We start from the raw sequence: 18,998 nt of genomic DNA on the forward strand, positions 1-18,998 counted from the left end.
GAGAATGGTTTTAGTTTATTAATTACTTTACAATAAGAAAACGAGTAGAACCAATACCATTGTAGATCGTAGCTCGGGGCAAGAGGATCCACTGGAAGCCCAGAGGAAGCGACGGAACCAGGTGAGCCCCTCGGGCTCCTCCTTTATGTAGTAGTACATGTATTTTAAGGGGACCTCCGCTTTCTCATCTCCGTCTGCAAACGGTTGGATAGTGTGACTCATGACGAATCCACACTGGCTTGTGGAGGAGCTGTTGGCCACCAGTGTGGGCGATTCCTTGACTAATTCAATATTGAACTCGGCCAGATTGTGGGCTGTGTCTCTGGCATTGCGGATGTGAATCTGCGTCTTCTTAAACTGATTGGCTATCAGATACTTCATCATCTTGGGCATCCGAGGCATGTAGATCCACATGAAAGTTTCCCCCATTTGCAGGTCGAGCTCCTGCTTCAATAGCGCGTTCCGATGGGAGGCGATCAGGTTGACAGGTTGTCGCAGATGCTGCATGCGCTGCCTTCCAATGTTCTTATTGAAGAGTGCATCCTTTTGATACTGCTCCTTCTCCGCCAACGAAGACTGTGCACCCATATGTTGGAACTGGGACTGCGCGGAGCGAAGCAGTCTGGCCTCAAAGTCCTTCTGGCATTCCGGTTCGGAAACGCTATCCCAGCGACAGCTCTGCAGGGTCACGAAGCTCTGGAGCAGCCAGTCGATGGGCTGGTCATTGTAAAACAACTTTAGGTAGGCCACGAAGGAGCTGAGAACGGAGGTGCGAAAGAGCTTGCCGATGAAGCCCAGGTCACTGAAGCTCATCACAATCCAATCGATCTGATGGGCCATGCGAAAGCTTCCATGCAGCACTGCAAACTTATGGATGTAGTCCAAGAACCCAACGTTCGCCATCACATCGTCCTCCAGTTGCAGGTAGTACGCACCCCTGCTCTTGGCATACGACATCAGGTACATGAAGTCCAGGTTCTGCTTGGTCCTCCACTGCACTCGCTGTGCATCATCATCCAGGGTGATGCGGAGTCTCGAGAAGTTGGGATAGTAATTCAGGGGTGGCGCAATGACGTCGATGAGGCCAGCTTGCATGTGCGTTGAATGATTCGCTTGCAGCTCCTTCACTATGAACTTGGCGAACTGCAGCTTGGTTTCGCCCACGAATATCACAATTAGAGAATTGTCGCGCTGCTCCGGAGTCATGCGAAGGATCAGACTGTCCACTGTTTGGAGCACATAGTTCCTTTTGGGTCGCAGTACAGTGGGTACTCCAATCACGAACTTGACGCCACTCCTTCCGCCGCCAAACCGATATCTGGGCTTTAGTTCCGGATTAGTTACTATAGTCTCCCAGTTTCCATTATGATTGATGCTCTTGGCAAACATTCTTTGGTCTTGTATTTTCACTTTGGTCTTGTTGTTCACTACTCTTGGCTCCACTGGCTCAATATTGGTGATATCCATTCCAAAATGCAGCAGAGCACTCACCAGATATGCAACTATTACAATGCCCGACAGGCAGGTCTTCCAGCGAAAGCTAATCACCTTCATGATTCGATGTAAAATCGACACAAATACTAACTTAGATGTAGTGATAGTTTCCACAAGGAATGCTTTCTACACCCATTCGATTTTAAATGTATTTTATTAAGTGATATAAATGTTTGATTGGTTTCTAATATACTTGCACAGTGGTTTGAAACGCTTGACAATATCCCGTACACATCACTATTCGGTTTGCGTCAAATTACAATTTATATAACAGTTGAAAGAGACGATTACGATATAGAGTAAAACATGGTTTCGATATCCCTTTAAATACTTTTCGCTTGCCTTAAATTGTTTGAAACAATATTAGATATTTAGAAATAGGTCTGCACAGTTAAATATTCGTATAAATACTCGTTTTGATTACACATAAATCTTTAGTTATCCACCGCGGTTGGTTGGTTGGCTCAGTCGTTTACTTCAGCTTCCAAAGGGCATCCAATTCGTTGAGCGGATCCTTGTTCTCCTGCTGCTCCTTGGCAGTCACCTGCGGCGCCATCTTCATTTGATATGAGGTCATTATGCCACCTGCACGAAAATTGTTCTTTAAGTTCCATGAATTACAATATTAAATTAAAGAGCTTACGCTTGTTGAGCACATTGTGAGCATTGCACAGCACTATTTGCATGGACTGCTCCAGAATGGCGGAATCCCTCAGGGAATTTTGACGCTGCGCACAAATGCGCGACCAAACATCAATCGTATCTAAAAGGGACACGCGATTAGTATTAATGAAATGGAAGGCGATTCAAAATCAACTATGCTCACTTATTAAGATTGGCTGCTTGCTCTGCGTCGCTATAATCGCACACACTCCAATGGCCACCAGCTCGGAGCGCTCTGAACCTGTTAAGCAGTTCATAATAAGCGGCGAATGGGGAGCATTGGCTGCCTGGCAGCGTTGTCGATGGGTCTCCAAAGCGTTTTCCGCAACTCCCAAAAGTTGAGCTGGAGCTCTGTAAAATAACAAAGTTAATTTCGCTCCAATGGATGAAATCTGGATGTTTACCCCTTGGTCCACTGTTTCAGCTGCAGAAGAGATAAATCCAGCACAGCGTCCGCTCCATGCATGGACAACTTGAGCTGGTACTCGGAGCAGTGGCTAAGTTGCTGCAACTTTACACAGGTCACGGTGTAATCATCATAGTGAGTAGGCTGGTCCAACGCTTGCGGCCAGTAGGGATCAAAAAGCTGTAACAGATATTAAATATTTAGATTCACTAATTTAAAATTTTTGGTTAGTTTACTCACTTCATTTGGGGTATGCAGACAAACCACAGTGCGCGACTTCTGCGACCAGATCATGGACCAGAAATCGTTAATAGTGTTCGACTGGGGAGTCTGAGCGACAATGAAGTTGGGACAGCCGGCACTCAAGTTCTGAATGAATAAAAACAGAGTTTACAGATTGTGTTTCATGACACTATCACAGTTGTTGAATAAACTCACCTTCATGTAGGCGGCATTGATGTAGTCATCAGTCTGCTTGTCCAGCTTTACTCTGGCATGATCATAGGGCAGACAATCAAGGGATCGATTTTTCTCCGGGAACAATTTCGCAATGGTGGTGGATCGCTTGTTAGCAGTAGCTTCTTTATCCAGCTTTTGCTGCAGCTCTTGCCATTTGGCACCCAGCTGTGTTTTGCCATTCAGCATTTTCACGTGTAGATTCTCCAGCAATTTCTCGTAGCTCTCCACCTCCTTTTGGAAATATTTCGTCGTTTTTTCGTCGGTAAAAGTTTTAGTTTGGAATGCAAAGCTGTTGGAATGCCCATTGGCGGTGCCAGATGCCTTGGGCTGTTTCTCACTGACGGAATGTGTAACGGAAACCGAGTCCCAGTCAAAGTTCTCCAGGGAACTCAAGTCAGAACAGTTAGAAAGATTATCTATGCTGGCACACTTCTGACCCAATGGAATGGTAACTGGAGTTGGAGCACTTCCTTCGGCGGCAGTCACAGGAATTTCAGGTGTTGCGGGTGTAGCGTGCTCGGCAACACTTTCAGCCTTAACAGGCACCGATACCTGACTTCCCGGTGGCGTGGGAGTGGCCAACACCTGGGGCTGCAAAACGGGCTGCGGCAACATTGGCGGCGGAACAGCCACCGAGCAATCAATATCCAGGTCGCTTAGCAGGTCCACATTGCTGGTTACCTTCGGAGCCGCTGCCTCCGGCTTTGGTTCCACTTTGGTCAAAGTCGAGGAGGAGGCGTAAGGAGCGCCACTGGAGGTCGTCTGGGTTTCTGCAGTGCTGCTTGCTCCACTTTGCATATAAATGGACGCAGTTGAATTCGTAGGAGGCACAGGAGTGGGTTGTTGCTGCGGCATTACACTGCCATGATATCCATAAGGAGTAGAATAGTAGTTGGATGACTCCTTGCCCTCTATCGCGGAAGTGGAGTCCTTTGCAGCCGTATTAACCTTTGTGTGGGACACGATAGGGGACTGTGGAGAAAAGAGTTCCTTTGTTAAGGTCTCAATAGCGGGAGTATACGTAACACTTACATCGAATCCAGTGGCGGTATTGCCGCGACTCGCATTCTCAGAGTCCGTGGTTCCTACCGATTGCTGCTTGCCACTCTGGCTGAACTGGTAGTTTTGAGAGACTTGGGATCCCTTCAACGAACTGGTGTCCTGCTGATAGCCACTGCTGTACTCGTATACACCTGTCTGCGGATTGAAACTATAGCCAGGATGATTGGAATAGCTGCTGTAGGTGGCCGAAGGATGAGCGGTCGTGGTAGCCTGGGCTTGAGATGAATTGGGGGCTGGAGTCTGAGCCGGAGCAGGACTTGGAACAGGAGAAACCCCAGGAGCTGGAGCTGCAGCTACATTGGGATCAGTGTACTGCTGTGGATATGGCAAAGGCTGTCCGGCATTCGGTGGTGTTGCCTGGTGGCCTGGAACAGGTTGAGGCGATGCTTGCACAGCCTGCGATGGATAAAGTGCCGGCTGTTGCGGAACCACTGATGGCTGTTGTTGTTGTGGTGGATAACCAGATGGTTGCTGATACGCAAGTGGTTGTTGTGGTGTCTGGGAACACCCGGTGCCCTGCTGCTGCGGTGTCTGCGATTGGGGATATCCTGTAGCCTGTTGCTGGGACTGGGGATAACCAGCCATCTGTTGCTGTGGATATCCAGTCTGTTGCTGCTGAGGTGCCTGTTGCTGTGTTAGTCCAGTAGATTGCGGAGCTTGGGAATAACCAGGAACTTGGAGCGGTGTTTGCGACTGGGAATAACCCGTTTGTTGCTGAGGCGTCAGCTGTTGAGCATAGCCCGATGATTGCTGCTGCGGATAAGCTCCCACCTGTTGCTGTGGTGTCTGGGATTGTGGATATCCGCCAGGTTGCTGCTGTGGCCCCTGAGTTGCAACATAGCCCAAGGGTTGTTGTGCTGATGGTCCTGTTGGATAGCCAGTAGGTGCTGGAGGCACCTGTTGCGCTTGAGCATTAAGCTGTTGGTAAGCCTGTCCTGAATATCCTGCCGCTGTTTGGTAAGCATTGGACATGGGATTGACCACAAATGGAGCCTGCAGGGAGGACGGCAGCTCACTGGGATTGGCAACCGAAACTGGATTGCCCGATGTAGCCACATACAGCGGTTGCTGGACATTCAATCCCTGGGCAGCTGAGCTTGCGGGAACTGACCCGGGTGGCGCGTAGGCTAGAGGAGGCACAGAGCCACTTGGGCACCCGTAACTGTATCCCATGCCTGCTTGGATGTTATCCTGCGCCTGACCCTGCAAGTTCATCTGACCGAGTGCTCCGTGCAGCGACTGAGAGTTCGGCGAAGCTTGCGCCTTGTAGGCCGGAGGAGCTATGTGCTGCTGTTGCTGCTGATACATGGGATTCGTGTAACCAGCGGCAGTGGGATCGAAATACTGCTGCTGTGTGAGACTGTAGGGCGGAGGTGGCTCATTTGGTGGTGCAGTGGCATAGGAACAAGCGGCCTGCGTGGGGTTCTCCGAGCCCACTGGCACTGGACGCACTGTAGGCACATAGGCTGGATTTGAGGCATCCGCCATGGCTGCCTTGGCCTTGAGGTAATCCCTTAACTTTGGGGTGCTGCTCACCGCTGGCACGGGAGTAGTTTCCGCAATGGGTTTACTGACAACTGGAGTGGTTGCGGCCTTGACGCTCTGCATCCTTTGCTGGCGCTCCTCGGACTGCACATCCCTGGCGGATCTAAATCTGGTAAGTAGCTTCTGTACATTTCCGGCTAGTTTTTTGTAGAATTCCAAGCCCTTGGCGGATTTTGCCAGCAGATCCTCATAAACGTCATAGGATGCAGCCAGCGAACTGTAAAAGTGCTCCCGCTTTTGCTTCACGTCCTGGAGTGTTTTTAAAACCGGTGCCGCCTTGGCATAGTTTTCAGTTAGAGCTTGGAGAATATTACCTTGAGCCACCATGTTCTGATCCAGAAGTTCGGTGATCTTATCGTGTTTGCCCAGTTCGGTGGCAAATAATGCTTGGAGGCCCTCCTGTCCACCGTGCGCAATTACTTTGCCAGTGATGTCATCCTCATTAATGGCTATCCTCAAGTCCGCATGGAACTGAGCACGTTGAGCCTTCATTTCGTTGACTTTGTTGAGAATGAGCTTCACATCCCTGAAAATTTCGGTGGTATTTAGTTCCGAACTTAGTTTGGGCATCAGTTGTTGAATTTCAGGCAACGGTCTTGCGAGGATCTTTAGATTATTTACATGCAGGCTCATGGCTTTTCTCAAGGTATTATTGGATTCTCCTGCCCGTGCATGGGCTTCACTGTATTTCTGGAACTCTCGGGATAACTCGGTAATGTGGGCATTTGGAGTTCGTTGAACGCCGCTGGCGGATTGGAACTCCCGCTCCGCTTTGGTTTCCGCCTCCAACATGCTCGAAATTTCGCCAAGATTGGTTTCCACATCGGCTGTAATCTCAGCCAGCTGAGACATGGCCTCCACGAGATCGCTGATAGCAGTCTTATTTGCATTTAAGGCGGCACAGCGATCCACGATGCCCTGAGGCAACTTATTGGCTTGCTCCTCGTTGATATTCAGATTATCCAGGGTGAGGGAGCTCATGTAGGACTCCAGTTGGGTGTCCTTCTCCTCCAGCAGAGCTCCGTACTTTCGCAACAGCTTGGCTTTCTCTTCACTGTACAAAGAGCTGGCTTCGTGCGCCTTCATGGGCACTAATCTGGCAAAGATGTCTGGTCCCGCGTGCTCCTCGTCGGTTACTTGAAAGCCAATTCCATTGACCAAATTGGCACCTTGGACGGCTGCAATGGTGGACAGTTCGGGGACCGCTTCGTGGTAAATGAACTCATTTTCGTTTTTGGCATTCTTGCGCTTTGCTTCCACCACATCAGCGGTGAAGCTGAGGGATTCGTTGATTTCCTGCTGGTCAGGAAGGCCCTTGGACTCCTTGCGCGCCTCCTCAAGTTTGTCCCAGGCAGCCTGAAAGGAAAATAAGGTAATAATGTAAGCAGACATAATTATTATTGGTACTCACCTGGTAGAGCGTCACCCTTTCGCCCATCTGACGCTTCTCCTCGGAATGTTGGCCTTGGTACAGGTACAAGATGCAGGTGAGATAGTTGATTTTGAAGCGCACGTACTTCTTCCACAGTTTGTAAAGTGGACTATCGATGACCTGGGCCACTGGACCTTCATCTCCTCCTGTTAGGAGAGCAGCCAGTGCAGCTCCATAGTAAACCACAATCTGGGCCGTCACTTTGGCCACAATATGCGGCTTCCTATTGTCGATTAGCGACTTCTCGAGGATGCATTCCTGGGCTTGAGCAAAGCACACCTGTTGCTGAAAGACCAGCAGCTCCGTGGTCATGAAATCCCCTCCACTATTGACATTGGCATACCGCTCCCTCAGCTCTCCATAGGCCCAAGCTGCCGCCTGAAAGTGGGTGCAGGCCATCTTCATGCCATCCACATCGCCGCGGGTCACCGAAGCTCCGGACTGGGTGTGCGATGCGGCAATGTTGAACAGCACGGCAGCCCGCTCGAATCGCAGATCGGTGACCTCGTGAACAGCGCTGTGATAGAGATCCTTCCATGTAAAGGTGAAGATGCCGCGATCCGCTAGCTGGGGAAATCGATTCTGGAGTGCGTGCAGCTGGCAGTAGTAGCGTTTCATCACCGGCGCTCCATCTTTCGTGGTGCGCATGGCCTGGTTTCGTAGAGTCTCCAGGGCATGGACCTCCTTGGAATACGCCTCGGGATCTTCATGGTAAAATTCCGCTATGTACTGCAAGAAATCGTGAGGTTTAGTAGTTTATTCTAATTCTTTAGTTTAGCATTTGACTGGAAAACTTTACTATTTAAAGTAGGAATATTTTGCGATTATTTTTGGAAGAAGCGCTTTCAATTAGGAAATAAGTGCAATAACCCACCAAACTGCGACTGTTTGTTTATAACTTTTGTTTGTCGAGTTAATCAGATGATGGCGATGACTCAGCGGCCAGACAAAGGGGGCTTAAAAGCGGGTGAAATTGGAAAATACAGTGGAGCAGTTTACATCATGTACATGGGTATTCCAATAGGAATCCAATAAGCAACCCAATTTTCCCAATTTGACCGATAATTCGTTTTTACTAAGTTAACTCCTCTTTGTTTTGCTGGCTCTCTTAATTAGTTCACTCCCCTCTTCACACTCTCTTTCCTTTCGTTTTACCTTTTTTAAAGCCGCAAAGGAGGTTCCCTCGGGACTCGATTTCAGGGCGAATCCCAGCATATGCAAACGGGGCACCGCCTCCATATTGTTTGGTTTACTTGTTGCCTGCCCAGTTGGCCTTTTATTTTACACACAATTTACACTAATTGCTGGCAATTAATTTACCAATATCAAAACAAGATTGTTTTATGAAAAATGACGCAGCGTGGCCGTTTTAGCTTTATGTCAATATGTACTAAAAAATGACAACTGCATAGGGGGTATTCTACGCACTTGGCATCGATACTTTCATAACGGTATTGGTTTCCAAAAGTATGTTATTTTTTGTTTCCAAAATTATGCATTTCTTTTAATGAATTTTTCTGCTTTACATTTTTTTTTTATCAAAAACCAATGGGTAATGCAAATATTCATGGATGTCATTATTAAATTTGTTTTCTCCCAATGAAAGTTTAAAAACAAGAATATTAAGATTTCAAGAACTTATTAACCCCATCGTATTTCCATTCCATACTAAGCTTATAATAAAAAATAAAATTAAATTAAATTTTTCGAAGAAAAGAATAGAAATGTAGAATTATACTACATATACCTGTGGACGGGAAGTCAACGACAGAACGTCTGTTTTTTTTGATAAAAACTTAAAAACAATACAAATTTTAGATTTCTTTCTTTACTGGAATTCCCAATGAAACCCTTTTCGTTGTTCTCTGAATAAGAAATGCGTAAGCACACATTCTGTAAATGTTGTTTATTGTTTTATTGTTCATACATTATCAACTTAGGCTAAACACAGATCGGATGATTTGGATGTAATACAAGTCGTGTGAGGGTGACTAATAACAAGAATGCAATTATTTGCTAATTGCCGCTTACAAACTGACGATGATACAATGGCAGCATACGGCTAAGTTAAGTTAGGTACATACGTTGGTCGTACTAAGACTAAATTAGACTAAAGGAAACGCTACTAGGCTTTTCGCTTTGCTACGAGCCGCTTTGGAGATGTTTCGATACAGTTGCTAAGAGGAGAGCTCCTCCCCATTACTAATTCCCCTCAATTTCTATATACATGTCGGTGCTGTGCGTGGAGGTGCCAACAATCTGGTCCACCTCGGGATCACTGAGCACGCTAGCATCTGTCTCGGCATCCAGGTCCAGGCGGGCGAATTGTGGCGCTGCTGTTTTACTGTCCTCCACATTTGGCGTGTGTGCATCGATGAAGAAGTCTGTGGAGCATTAGAAAGCAGAACAGAATTAGTTCAACCATTCAGAAAACTGAAGCTTATCAAATGAAATTTTGTAATGGGAATAAGGTGGAGTGATTACAAATTTTGATCATTTACCTGCCAACGATTTAAAATTTGGACTTAATGCTTGAGTGGGTGAAAGGGTATGAAGGTGCATTTATAGTCGTTTAGTTTGTAAGTGCTTTAAAAGGCTACGTCGTGTAGTTCAGGAGTCGTGGGCATTACTTGTACTGCAAAGAATGTTTGGTGTTGATTCAAATGATACGTTTTCTCTACATAATGATATAACATTTCTGAATTGAAAGAGTCGTAGCTTCCCAAATACCAACCTGATTCGACGCCATTCCACTCGCTGACCACTGTATTGTGGCTGTGCTGGTGGGGATTGGGGTGATCCTCCACAGAGCCTTCGTATATCTGCAGATCAGTGGCCAGCTTGTCGTGCTCCGTTATTTCGTCAAAGTCAAAAATCTCGGTAACTTTCACCTTGTTCGTGTTGCTGTCGGTGTAGTAATAGGCATATAGAGCGTCGTTGTGCGTGGTCATCTTGAGGACATGCTCAAAGTTGTCGACATCGTCCTCTAGCGGGGTGGCTCCACTGAAAATATCACCACAGTTAGTAAAACGTTTCCTTTGAGGAGTAATCATAATGCTTAACCTACCATTCGTCCACTAGGATTGAAACACGGGGTCCATATAGGCGGCTGGAATGAAGGAGTCCTGTGGCATCGAAGTGTGGCTGGTCATAAAGCTGCAATAAAAACAAATACGTTAGTACAATACATTTAATTTCAATCCATTGACATAACCACAAGCAAATCGTACACATTCAAATTTATGAAAATGTGAGCGACAGCTGTAGTGCACTTCAATTGATTATTTAACCTAATCAACTTACCGTGAATTTATTAAGCAGTCGTATCCGCATGGCGTTATTCAACTGCAAAACAAAGTCCTCCACCATTACTCTGGCTTGCTTGGTAAGTTTGGGCGTCAGTGCTGATATTCTAAAAAGGGGTAATGCAAAAGATGGTAAATATTTGGTTATTCTACAACGAGATATTGAAACCTACTTGGAAATGGTGGCCAGCAGAAAGTCCATGGGCACTGTGGCGGGTAGGGAAAGCAGCTTAATACCGCGATGTTTAAAGATCCAGTTGGCCAGACCCTTATTGGCCTGCTCGATGTAGTCCTGGATCACATCCAGAACCGTTTGGGGCATGTTTGAGCTTAAAGCGTCCTGGAAGAGATAGAAAATAGTGTTAGTGGAAGAGTAAAAACCAAAAGCAGCTTACAGCATCATAAGAAATATATTCTTGAAAGTGCCTCACCTTTCTATGCTTCTTGCACTCCCTGCACTCGGGATCGAACTCCTGGGGCTGGGCCACCGTCTCGGAAACCACGAATGTGGACTGAACAGCCACGCAACGTCGGCAGTTGATCAGATTGTTGCGGTGCAGGAACTGCAGGGCATCGTCGAATCCCTGCTGGCAGAACTTGGACAGAAACTCGGGACGCGGCGGGAAGAGGATGCGCACGAATCGATTGATGTTCTGCCTGGAGATCTCGATGCTGGTGTTGGCCCAGTTCAGATGGAAGAGCTGCGAGCTCTGGTCCCTCGGGCAAATATCACTCTCGCCGCAGAACGGGCTCACCGTAATGGTGTTCTCGTCCAGAATGGGCAGGTTGTCCGAGAAGGCGCCATCCATGTAGCGGACGCCACGGAATCTGGGCGGCAAGATGCCCGAGAATCCGGGTATGAAGCAAGCGCACAACAGTGCCTGGAGAACCTCCTCCCGGGACTCGAACTCCGAGATGATCACGTTCTTTCCATCGTACACCCGGGTTAGGGAGATGTGCAGCCGTCCATTGACCCGCTTGTGGGCATCGTCTGGTAGATGCTTCTGCAGACCCTCCAGCAGGCAGGTCTGGATGTTGAAGGAGGGACTGAAGGGACCCAGGGAGTAGCGACGAGCTTCGTTCACCACCCTGAAGAAGTCCGAAGTCATGCTGCCTGAAAAACACAATTAAGTAGGAGGTCAGTTAGTATTAGCATTTTAACTGAATTGTAGCTAGCATTAAGCGAGTTGAACTTTGGATTTTAAAAGCTGGGAAGTTCCCAACGCATTTGGAGAAATTTTAACTGCTATTATCTCAGAATCTCATAACAGCAAACCATAAAACTAATAGTAAAAATCTTGGCAAAGATCGTTGACAGTGAATCGCATACCCTTGCTAATCGAGCTTATACAATATTGATGTTTTCGGGTTCAGCGGGCTATCTCATCCGATTGCCGATCTACGCGATGCCCGCGGCTTTTGCGTCATTGTGTCATCCAAAGGGTCAAGTGGAGCTCTTGGCAGTGTTATTGTTGTTAGCCAATCGAGCCATTTCCCGGCTCGTTTATGGGGGGAAATGACGTAGGAACCTTGAGTGGTTCGAAAGTGTTTGTCTTGTTCTATGTGCCACTCGACCCCCAACACAGTTTATGGCGCTGATAAGCCACTATTGAGTTATGGATCCCACCATATGGTACAACTTGAGCTCTACAATGGGGCAACGAAAATAGGTTGTTTCATAATGGGAGAACCTGTTCTAGTTGATTCGGAAATCAGAAGCACGGTTTTCAAGTTCGGAAATAGATTTACATATGGATTATTGTCAAGAAACAGAAAAGTTCAGCAACATTTGATTGAGATATAACATAATAAACTGTAAGTTATGTTGGGTTGTAAAGTGTTTGGTGGCGCAACCATAGCTATAAGATTTCTTTATCTTTATTGTATGTATTTATGGAACCTATTTGTAAACCTATGCTTGTTGATAAAAAAATCAAGTTCCCCGCAGTGCCACACGAACGTACTTTCCAAATATTTTGATTAGATGCATGCCGAACGGCCTACAGCCGTGATAATGATAAGGTTATTCGAAACACTAGTGTTATGTTCATAAGGTCGCCATAATTGTATTCCACAAATTGACGTAAAGCGAAAATCAGGCCATCAGACAAGATGAAACGCGGAATAGCGAAAGCTAAGGTTGGGATCCTAAGCCCCGGAATTATGTCACACGATCTGTTCTGTATAATCGCGGAAAAACCATAGTTAAAAAACAAGTCACATAACGTTCGCTTATCAGTTAAACTATTTAAAGCTGCAACGACATTGAACACCACAATTGTTCTGGATGGAGTTTGGAACCACCAAGAACCCATGGAGCACACGAAACTCGCGGGGGTTCCAATTCCCGGTCTTGTATCAAATTTGTTTTCGCCATTCCGCTTTTGATTGCCAGCAACAATAACAAACTAGAGAGGAAAGTGCTGGTAAACAACGCTATCACGTTACGTGCTGCCCTCTTAATTATTTGTAATTGTAATTGTTTTTGTTTTTTGTTTTGCTTAGGCAAACTGCAGCTGCGTGTAAAAATGAGCTTTATTTATCAACGGAAACAGAATCAGAAGAGTGGGCGTGGCCCCTGCGGGTTAAGCAAACTCGTTAAGCACCTTTCTACCTTTGAAGCAAAGTACACTCGCGGGTAGAACTGCACCTCAGCCCTATTAAAATTATATTAGGATGAAAGTGATGGATTTAATGACCCATTGCACTGTAATATAATTACAGATGATGGACTTGCAACTCAAAAATGAATCCCTAATTGGGTGAAATATAATGATGCTATTAGAAATCCCAAGTAATACTAAGCCAGCCTGAAACTTGTAGTCATAAACCCATTTAAAGCATTCGCTTTTAGCCTTGTACACACATTTTGCACATTAATCCAAATTAGGTTGTTTAGTTGAATATTTCGAAAATTGATATGGTGCAACTTGTGCGCAGTTAAGTAGTTAAAACGAATGGGTTATAGTGCCATGACCGCAACTGTACGTGGAATGTAATGTACAGTGGGGCCTGCCAATGTTATGTGTATCGTAACCGCAAGTCAAGTGCAACTAACGCCCACTTTGGCGGCCGGGTGCATAACGGCAAATGGAAAACGAAGACCGAAACGAGACGAAATCGTAAACAAAACATAACAAGGAAAACGGCAAAACGAGCACTAAAAACCATACCCACATACACATGCGCACACAAACAGCTGCACCGAAAATACAATATAATACAATTTCTTTTGGGGGCTCGACTTCAATGGATAAATAAACCAGTTTCTGGACGGAGAGGAGGGAGTGGAAAAAGGGGGAGTGGCAGTTGTTGCTTTCCATGGCAAAAGAAAAGGCGACAGACTTTCAACGAGAGGGAGAGGAAGAGAGAGAAACGCGACACGCACATGCACACGCACACACCCCCATTTCCGCGGCCTGACCCCCAAAAGTCAAGTAATTTCCGCTCTCTTCTGCTCTCTTCACTCATCATCACAGGGCACCCAACAAAAAAAAAAATACGAAACATCACGTGATATTGTGGTTGTATTCAAAAAGAGCACGAAAACCAGAATACCATTCGCATGTATGTACATATGTACATAACTATGTATGTAGTGCTACATATGTTTACAGTGAGCAAAGTAATTATGTTTACACTATGCTGTTTTGTTTATTCTGTGACTTGTAAGACTTCTTTATTTCGATATTCTGTGAATGCAGTGGGTCTGCATTTGGAACTCTGTTTTCTAATTGGTGATGACTTACAACTTTTGTTTTGTATTTTCGTTTTATTTTTATTTCATGCTAGGAAAGTTTTGTTTATTGTTCATGCCATTACTTTACTAAAATATCCCATTTCGGTATGCGTGAGTAATTTAAAACTGCACATAAAATCGTTAAACATTTTAAGCTGTTATGCTTGGCAACACACTTTAATTAACTTTTGAATGGAGTGTCATGAACAATTATTTATAAATACAAATAACATAAAAAATATAAAAACTTATTAACTGTCATTTGCATGCTTATTTTGTAAGGAATTTTATGTTTCCTAATTGTGTGCCAAGTTCACATACTTATCACCTTGACTATGCAAGTTTTCTGAGTGCCTTTTATGCAGCCGTTACACAAATACATTTATTTATATAGGTCACATTGCAATGCCGTGAATTCTCCTCACTTGGCAACGGATTTCGGGAGGCGTTCTGATGTTCCGCTTTCCTTTTTTCAGGGTGGTTTTGGGATCGGGAGAAAGGTGGGACGCAATTTTAGCCACGAACTGTGGCAGCTGCTATCATCGATTCTCCAATCGATTCGAGGTATAACAGTTCGCAGACTTTTATATGATCAAGAATGGTTAATGATAAGATCAAAGTAAAGGGGAAACAGTGATCATTGCCAATTTATCTAAATATGATCCTAAGATTCTCTTTGTAACTTTCTTAATTATCAATGTATTGATATGAAACTTAAAACATTGGTGTATAACATATTTAGTTCAAATACTATGATCAAGGTAGTAGTAGCCTTAAATAGAATACTATTCAATAGGTTCATTTTTACAACGCGACTCGTGACCAGCAATTATTGTGGATTAGTTTTGTGTGCCGCAAAAAGTGTGTCAATCAACAATAATGCGTTCGATAATGATGAGAAGCTCCAAGCCCCAAGCCCCATTTGCATGGCCGATTGATTGAGCGGAGGAGGAGGGAGATCACTGGAAGATACGCCACGTATAGAGGACCCCGCAGAGCTGATAGCATTATGTACATACATCCATATGTACATATGTACATACGTACATAGATGTTATTGGGCGAAGAGCCAGCTGCAAGCCACATGTAAATATGCAGATAGTGTGTGCTTTGTGCTCCAATCATCTGGCAATAGAATAGGCATAGGAATAGGAAATACGTCAATCGAATGCATTACATATAGGCAGGCCAACCGACCATATAGATAGATAGCGATCAATTCGAATCAAACAAAGAGCTCGATGTGCGACTCAAGCGACTCAAATCGCGAAACTGCACTTGACTCATATTTTCGCATTACCAGCTGCAACGAAATCGAACCACCATTCAGAAGTATCTCTATATGTATGTACCTATATACTACGTAAGCGAACTTCTGATACACCCGCAACTTGGACTTTAATCGACGGAAATCGGCAACAAAACATGACTCCCCCGTGATAACGTGCCCATAAAGGTAAATCGAACCGATAAGCAATGAATATATAAGTACGATCGTGCCCGCATGAGAACAGCACCGTGAATTGCAGTTGAGATTTCTAAAATTTCCAGATAGCCGTACCCACTGAAGGTCGGCCGTTGGCTTTCCCACTTCAAAAAAACGTCTGCTAAATAATAATGATCCTATTTACGAATGTGCATTTAGAAATATTGCTTACTTGGCCCCCGGAACCGCGTGAAAATAGGGAGAATCCATCAAAACACGGCAGTTTCCACCAACTGATAACGATGTGTTTTTAAGGGCCCTGTCACTAGGGCATGAATTGCATTGCAAAGAGGGAAATTGCGATTATCTGAAGGGGCAAGGCACTTGGCGGTGAAATGGGAAGATATCTGCTATTTATATATATATTTATAGGGCATGGTATAGTGGTGGAGTCGTCATACGATACGGTGACAAGTTCGCGTGGCGAACCGCAAACTCGTGTTCAAGTGGTTCGAGTGCCAACAACAAAGAGGAAGTGCGGTGAGCACTCAATAAATAGAGCCATAAAAGAGCCGTCATGAATGAATAGGTTTATAAAGAGTCGGATGAGGTGTTTTTCCAACAGCCCATCTGAGTATCTGAATAACCCTTGGATTGGAGCAGCCACTTGGAGCGGGCGACAATTGTACTAGAATTAGCAACTTAATGTTGCAGTATCTAAGCACTATGGATTGCACTATTTCGAGTAGAAAGGAAGTGGGGTGCTCCACGATAGTAACTCAATTTGTAAGTTAAATGGCATGGTTACATAAACTCCTTAAGCTGAAAAGTGCGCATACACTCCACTCATCCAATTTAAAGAAAACACTTGTTGCACCTCTTTGTGTCGCACTGTTGGCAAACCCGAAAACGAGTACAAACTTTCACCGATCTAATCTGTTGGCGGAACAGAACGTCTTTTGTCTGTGAAACGCGTCAGTACTTTTTCCAGTATATCTACCTGTCTGTACTGTCTGTACTTGGGACCCGAAAGTGCACAACGGATTTTAAAGTCCAAATTAGACACGCTGCGTGCTGAGTAATCAAATGGCCAGTAGCCCTAGATCGAAATGCAAGCGACCAACTTTAATTGCCGCAATTAAAGTGGAAACTGAAATTACAGGAAAATTCTAGTACCTGCAGCAACTGCACGGGCTAACGAACTTTCTACCAACCAGCTGAGGATCAAGAACAGGTAGTTCAAACTAAAAGATACGGATTGCCACGCAGAAGATGCAAACGAGAAGATTCCAGAATGGTAAATGGTGTCAAGCCAGACCTTTTTTTTGAGCCGCTTAGATCTATTGTATCCCAGTATTTTGATTAATTGCAGAGCCATAGAATAGCACAGATAAAAGCTTTCTTTGAATCGTATTTTACACATATCTCGGGGTCAAAAATCCCAATTTTAGAACGTAGTATTCCGATTATGGCCAAAGTCAGGGGAAATTGAGCATGTTAAGTCCCCGGGGGTGATGATCATCTCCATTGGCACAACAGCGAGCGAAAACCCGATTGATTATTTTAATGATCGAATGATGCTGCCCCTCTGCTGACGTTATTCCAGATTATAGCTCTCGATTACCCTGGTCAAGCGATAAGACCACAAATACACACAAAGATGCATCTGGACATTGCAGCCCAGTGGTAGCCATGAGTAATCCAGCTGACATTTGTTGTGCTCCCTCGCTAGTTTTGTGTTCCCCAGTGATTGACATGTTTATACCCACGATACAAACGAAGCGTTACATTTCAACAATCAAAAGCGAGAACTCGCGCTATGTATACATCTATGTATATTTATTCCAGTTATATATAGACCCGATTCTATGGTGGCACCACTTTTGCCTCGAATTCCTAGGCGACTTTCGATGAACGCGCCTCCTAAGCATAAACAATACATATATATACATATGTACATGTGTAAACAATCGACCTTCAAGCATCTCGATCAAAATAGGTTTTGAATGCGTACAGTTGCGGGCAAAGTTATAGTGCCTTCTTGAGGCGAGTATAGAGGGTGTATGAAGGATTTGCCTAATCACTCTGACGCAATATAAATTTAATCAACTAGCGGAAGAAATCATAATTCAAAATCACAAGAGCAGCTTAATCTTTTTAATTTAATATTGGCAATTCTGGATTAGATAGGCAGTGAGTTTATTATCTCCAATTTAGATTTGTTAATGTTTCTGGTTAATCTTCTATTTCATGAAATATTTTCGGACTGCGTTGCTGATCAGCTGGCCAGCGCTGTGCCCGTGTAGCCCAACCATTTGCTCATATGTATATTCGGTTGCCGCTTTACAAAAGTGCGTTGTCCCGGCCAACGAAACTTGTTTTTCTGTTTTTGTAAGGTTTTTCAACTGCGCCGCAGTTTTCCCTCAGCGGACGGAACGGGACGAGCCCCCTTCGAAATTGGACAAACACGCCCAAAAACACACACACTATCGCAGCTGGCAGTTATGAAAGACCCCCATTGACTTCCTAGCGACCTACAAACGCAAACAAGCTTATCAATAAAATTTAATTCAATGCGTTTTATATTGAGCCTCGCAGCATCTCTCTCGCTCTCGCTCTCCCACTCCCACCCGTACGCCTTACGCTTTCTCGCTCCCACTCACAGAGTCACTGAACTGCTTAGTGGTTGTTTTTGCACTCAGCTGTTTTGCGTGCGTTCTGCGAGAAAAGGGGAGAGAGGTAGAGAAAACACCAGAGAGGTGCAGCAAATATTCACAGGGGGTTTCCCAAACAAAAAGCCTTGGGCAAAGGCCAAGTTCACACTCGCAGTGTGCAAAAAAGCAAGAAAACTGAACAAACAAGCAACCCAAAATGTAAATGTATTTTTGTTTCTCCTTAAAGAGATAAAGAGAAGCCCTTTTTAAGCCGCCCATGTAAGCAAGTGGGAAGAGACTCACCCAGTGGCAAATCGCAGAGGAGACAGCAGGCGGCCAAGGAACCGGCCGATGCGCCTCCAATCTTCTCCAGCAGCAGATGCGGTGCATACTTCTTGAAGCAGACGGCCACTCCGACGTGGTAGATGCCCAGGAATCCGCAGCCAGCGAATGATAGATTCATGCTTTGGACTCTGCGTTAGATTCTATTAATTGTCCGATGACGGTTTGTTGTTGTTGTTGCTACTGCGTCACTGGTTTTTAGCTCTTTCTTATATGTATGTTATTTCTCGCACTTTCCACAGTTTTCCTCCGCGGATTTCGATCGTTGCAGCTCCTTTGATGTAACAACTTCTTGTCGCGTTTCGAAATAAATCTCGTTTTGGTTTGCAATCACTGTTTGTCGGCTGGGAAAATTAATCCACTCTCGAAATGAAAAGTTGTTGCTCGCGAACCGTTATTTACTCGCTCTGCGGATGGCAGCCCCCTTTTATACCTTTTTTGCAGCGCGGTGTGACCGCTTCTTATTCGCAT

General features: G+C 45.1%; 3 protein-coding genes across 4 annotated transcripts; all 3 read right to left on the reverse strand.

Annotated features, from left to right (window-relative positions):
- Window positions 1-27: 27 nt before the first annotated feature.
- Window positions 28-1,614, reverse strand: LOC120447757 (alpha-1,3-mannosyl-glycoprotein 4-beta-N-acetylglucosaminyltransferase B). The gene has a single exon (XM_039629302.1). It carries the CDS (start codon window positions 1,552-1,554, stop codon window positions 28-30), a length of 1,527 nt encoding a protein of 508 aa, XP_039485236.1. The 5' UTR covers window positions 1,555-1,614.
- Window positions 1,615-1,629: 15 nt separating this feature from the next.
- Window positions 1,630-8,429, reverse strand: LOC120447994 (tyrosine-protein phosphatase non-receptor type 23). The gene is made up of 9 exons (XM_039629691.1): window positions 8,217-8,429; window positions 7,041-7,790; window positions 4,055-6,985; window positions 3,002-3,994; window positions 2,804-2,932; window positions 2,562-2,743; window positions 2,321-2,508; window positions 2,138-2,257; window positions 1,630-2,079 (listed from the first exon to the last, which is right to left on the reverse strand). Exons 1-9 carry the CDS (start codon window positions 8,298-8,300, stop codon window positions 1,967-1,969), a joined length of 5,490 nt encoding a protein of 1,829 aa, XP_039485625.1. The 5' UTR covers window positions 8,301-8,429; the 3' UTR covers window positions 1,630-1,966.
- Window positions 8,430-8,952: 523 nt separating this feature from the next.
- LOC120448708 (patatin-like phospholipase domain-containing protein 2) lies at window positions 8,953-18,938 on the reverse strand. 2 transcript variants are annotated; one of them, XR_005616129.2, is made up of 8 exons: window positions 18,489-18,938; window positions 10,798-11,480; window positions 10,540-10,706; window positions 10,365-10,473; window positions 10,129-10,217; window positions 9,796-10,064; window positions 9,563-9,696; window positions 9,305-9,445 (listed from the first exon to the last, which is right to left on the reverse strand). XR_005616129.2 is itself a non-coding variant. In XM_039630868.2 (7 exons), exons 1-7 carry the CDS (start codon window positions 18,646-18,648, stop codon window positions 9,264-9,266), a joined length of 1,659 nt encoding a protein of 552 aa, XP_039486802.1. In that variant the 5' UTR covers window positions 18,649-18,938; the 3' UTR covers window positions 8,953-9,263. The 2 variants fall into 2 exon arrangements, 1 of the variants encoding a protein (XP_039486802.1); XM_039630868.2 differs by lacking the exon at window positions 9,563-9,696 and having other exon boundaries at window positions 8,953-9,445.
- Window positions 18,939-18,998: the final 60 nt, after the last annotated feature.

Source organism: Drosophila santomea, chromosome 3L, assembly GCF_016746245.2.
Source record: "Drosophila santomea strain STO CAGO 1482 chromosome 3L, Prin_Dsan_1.1, whole genome shotgun sequence".
Classification (NCBI taxonomy): Eukaryota; Metazoa; Arthropoda; class Insecta; order Diptera; family Drosophilidae; genus Drosophila; species Drosophila santomea.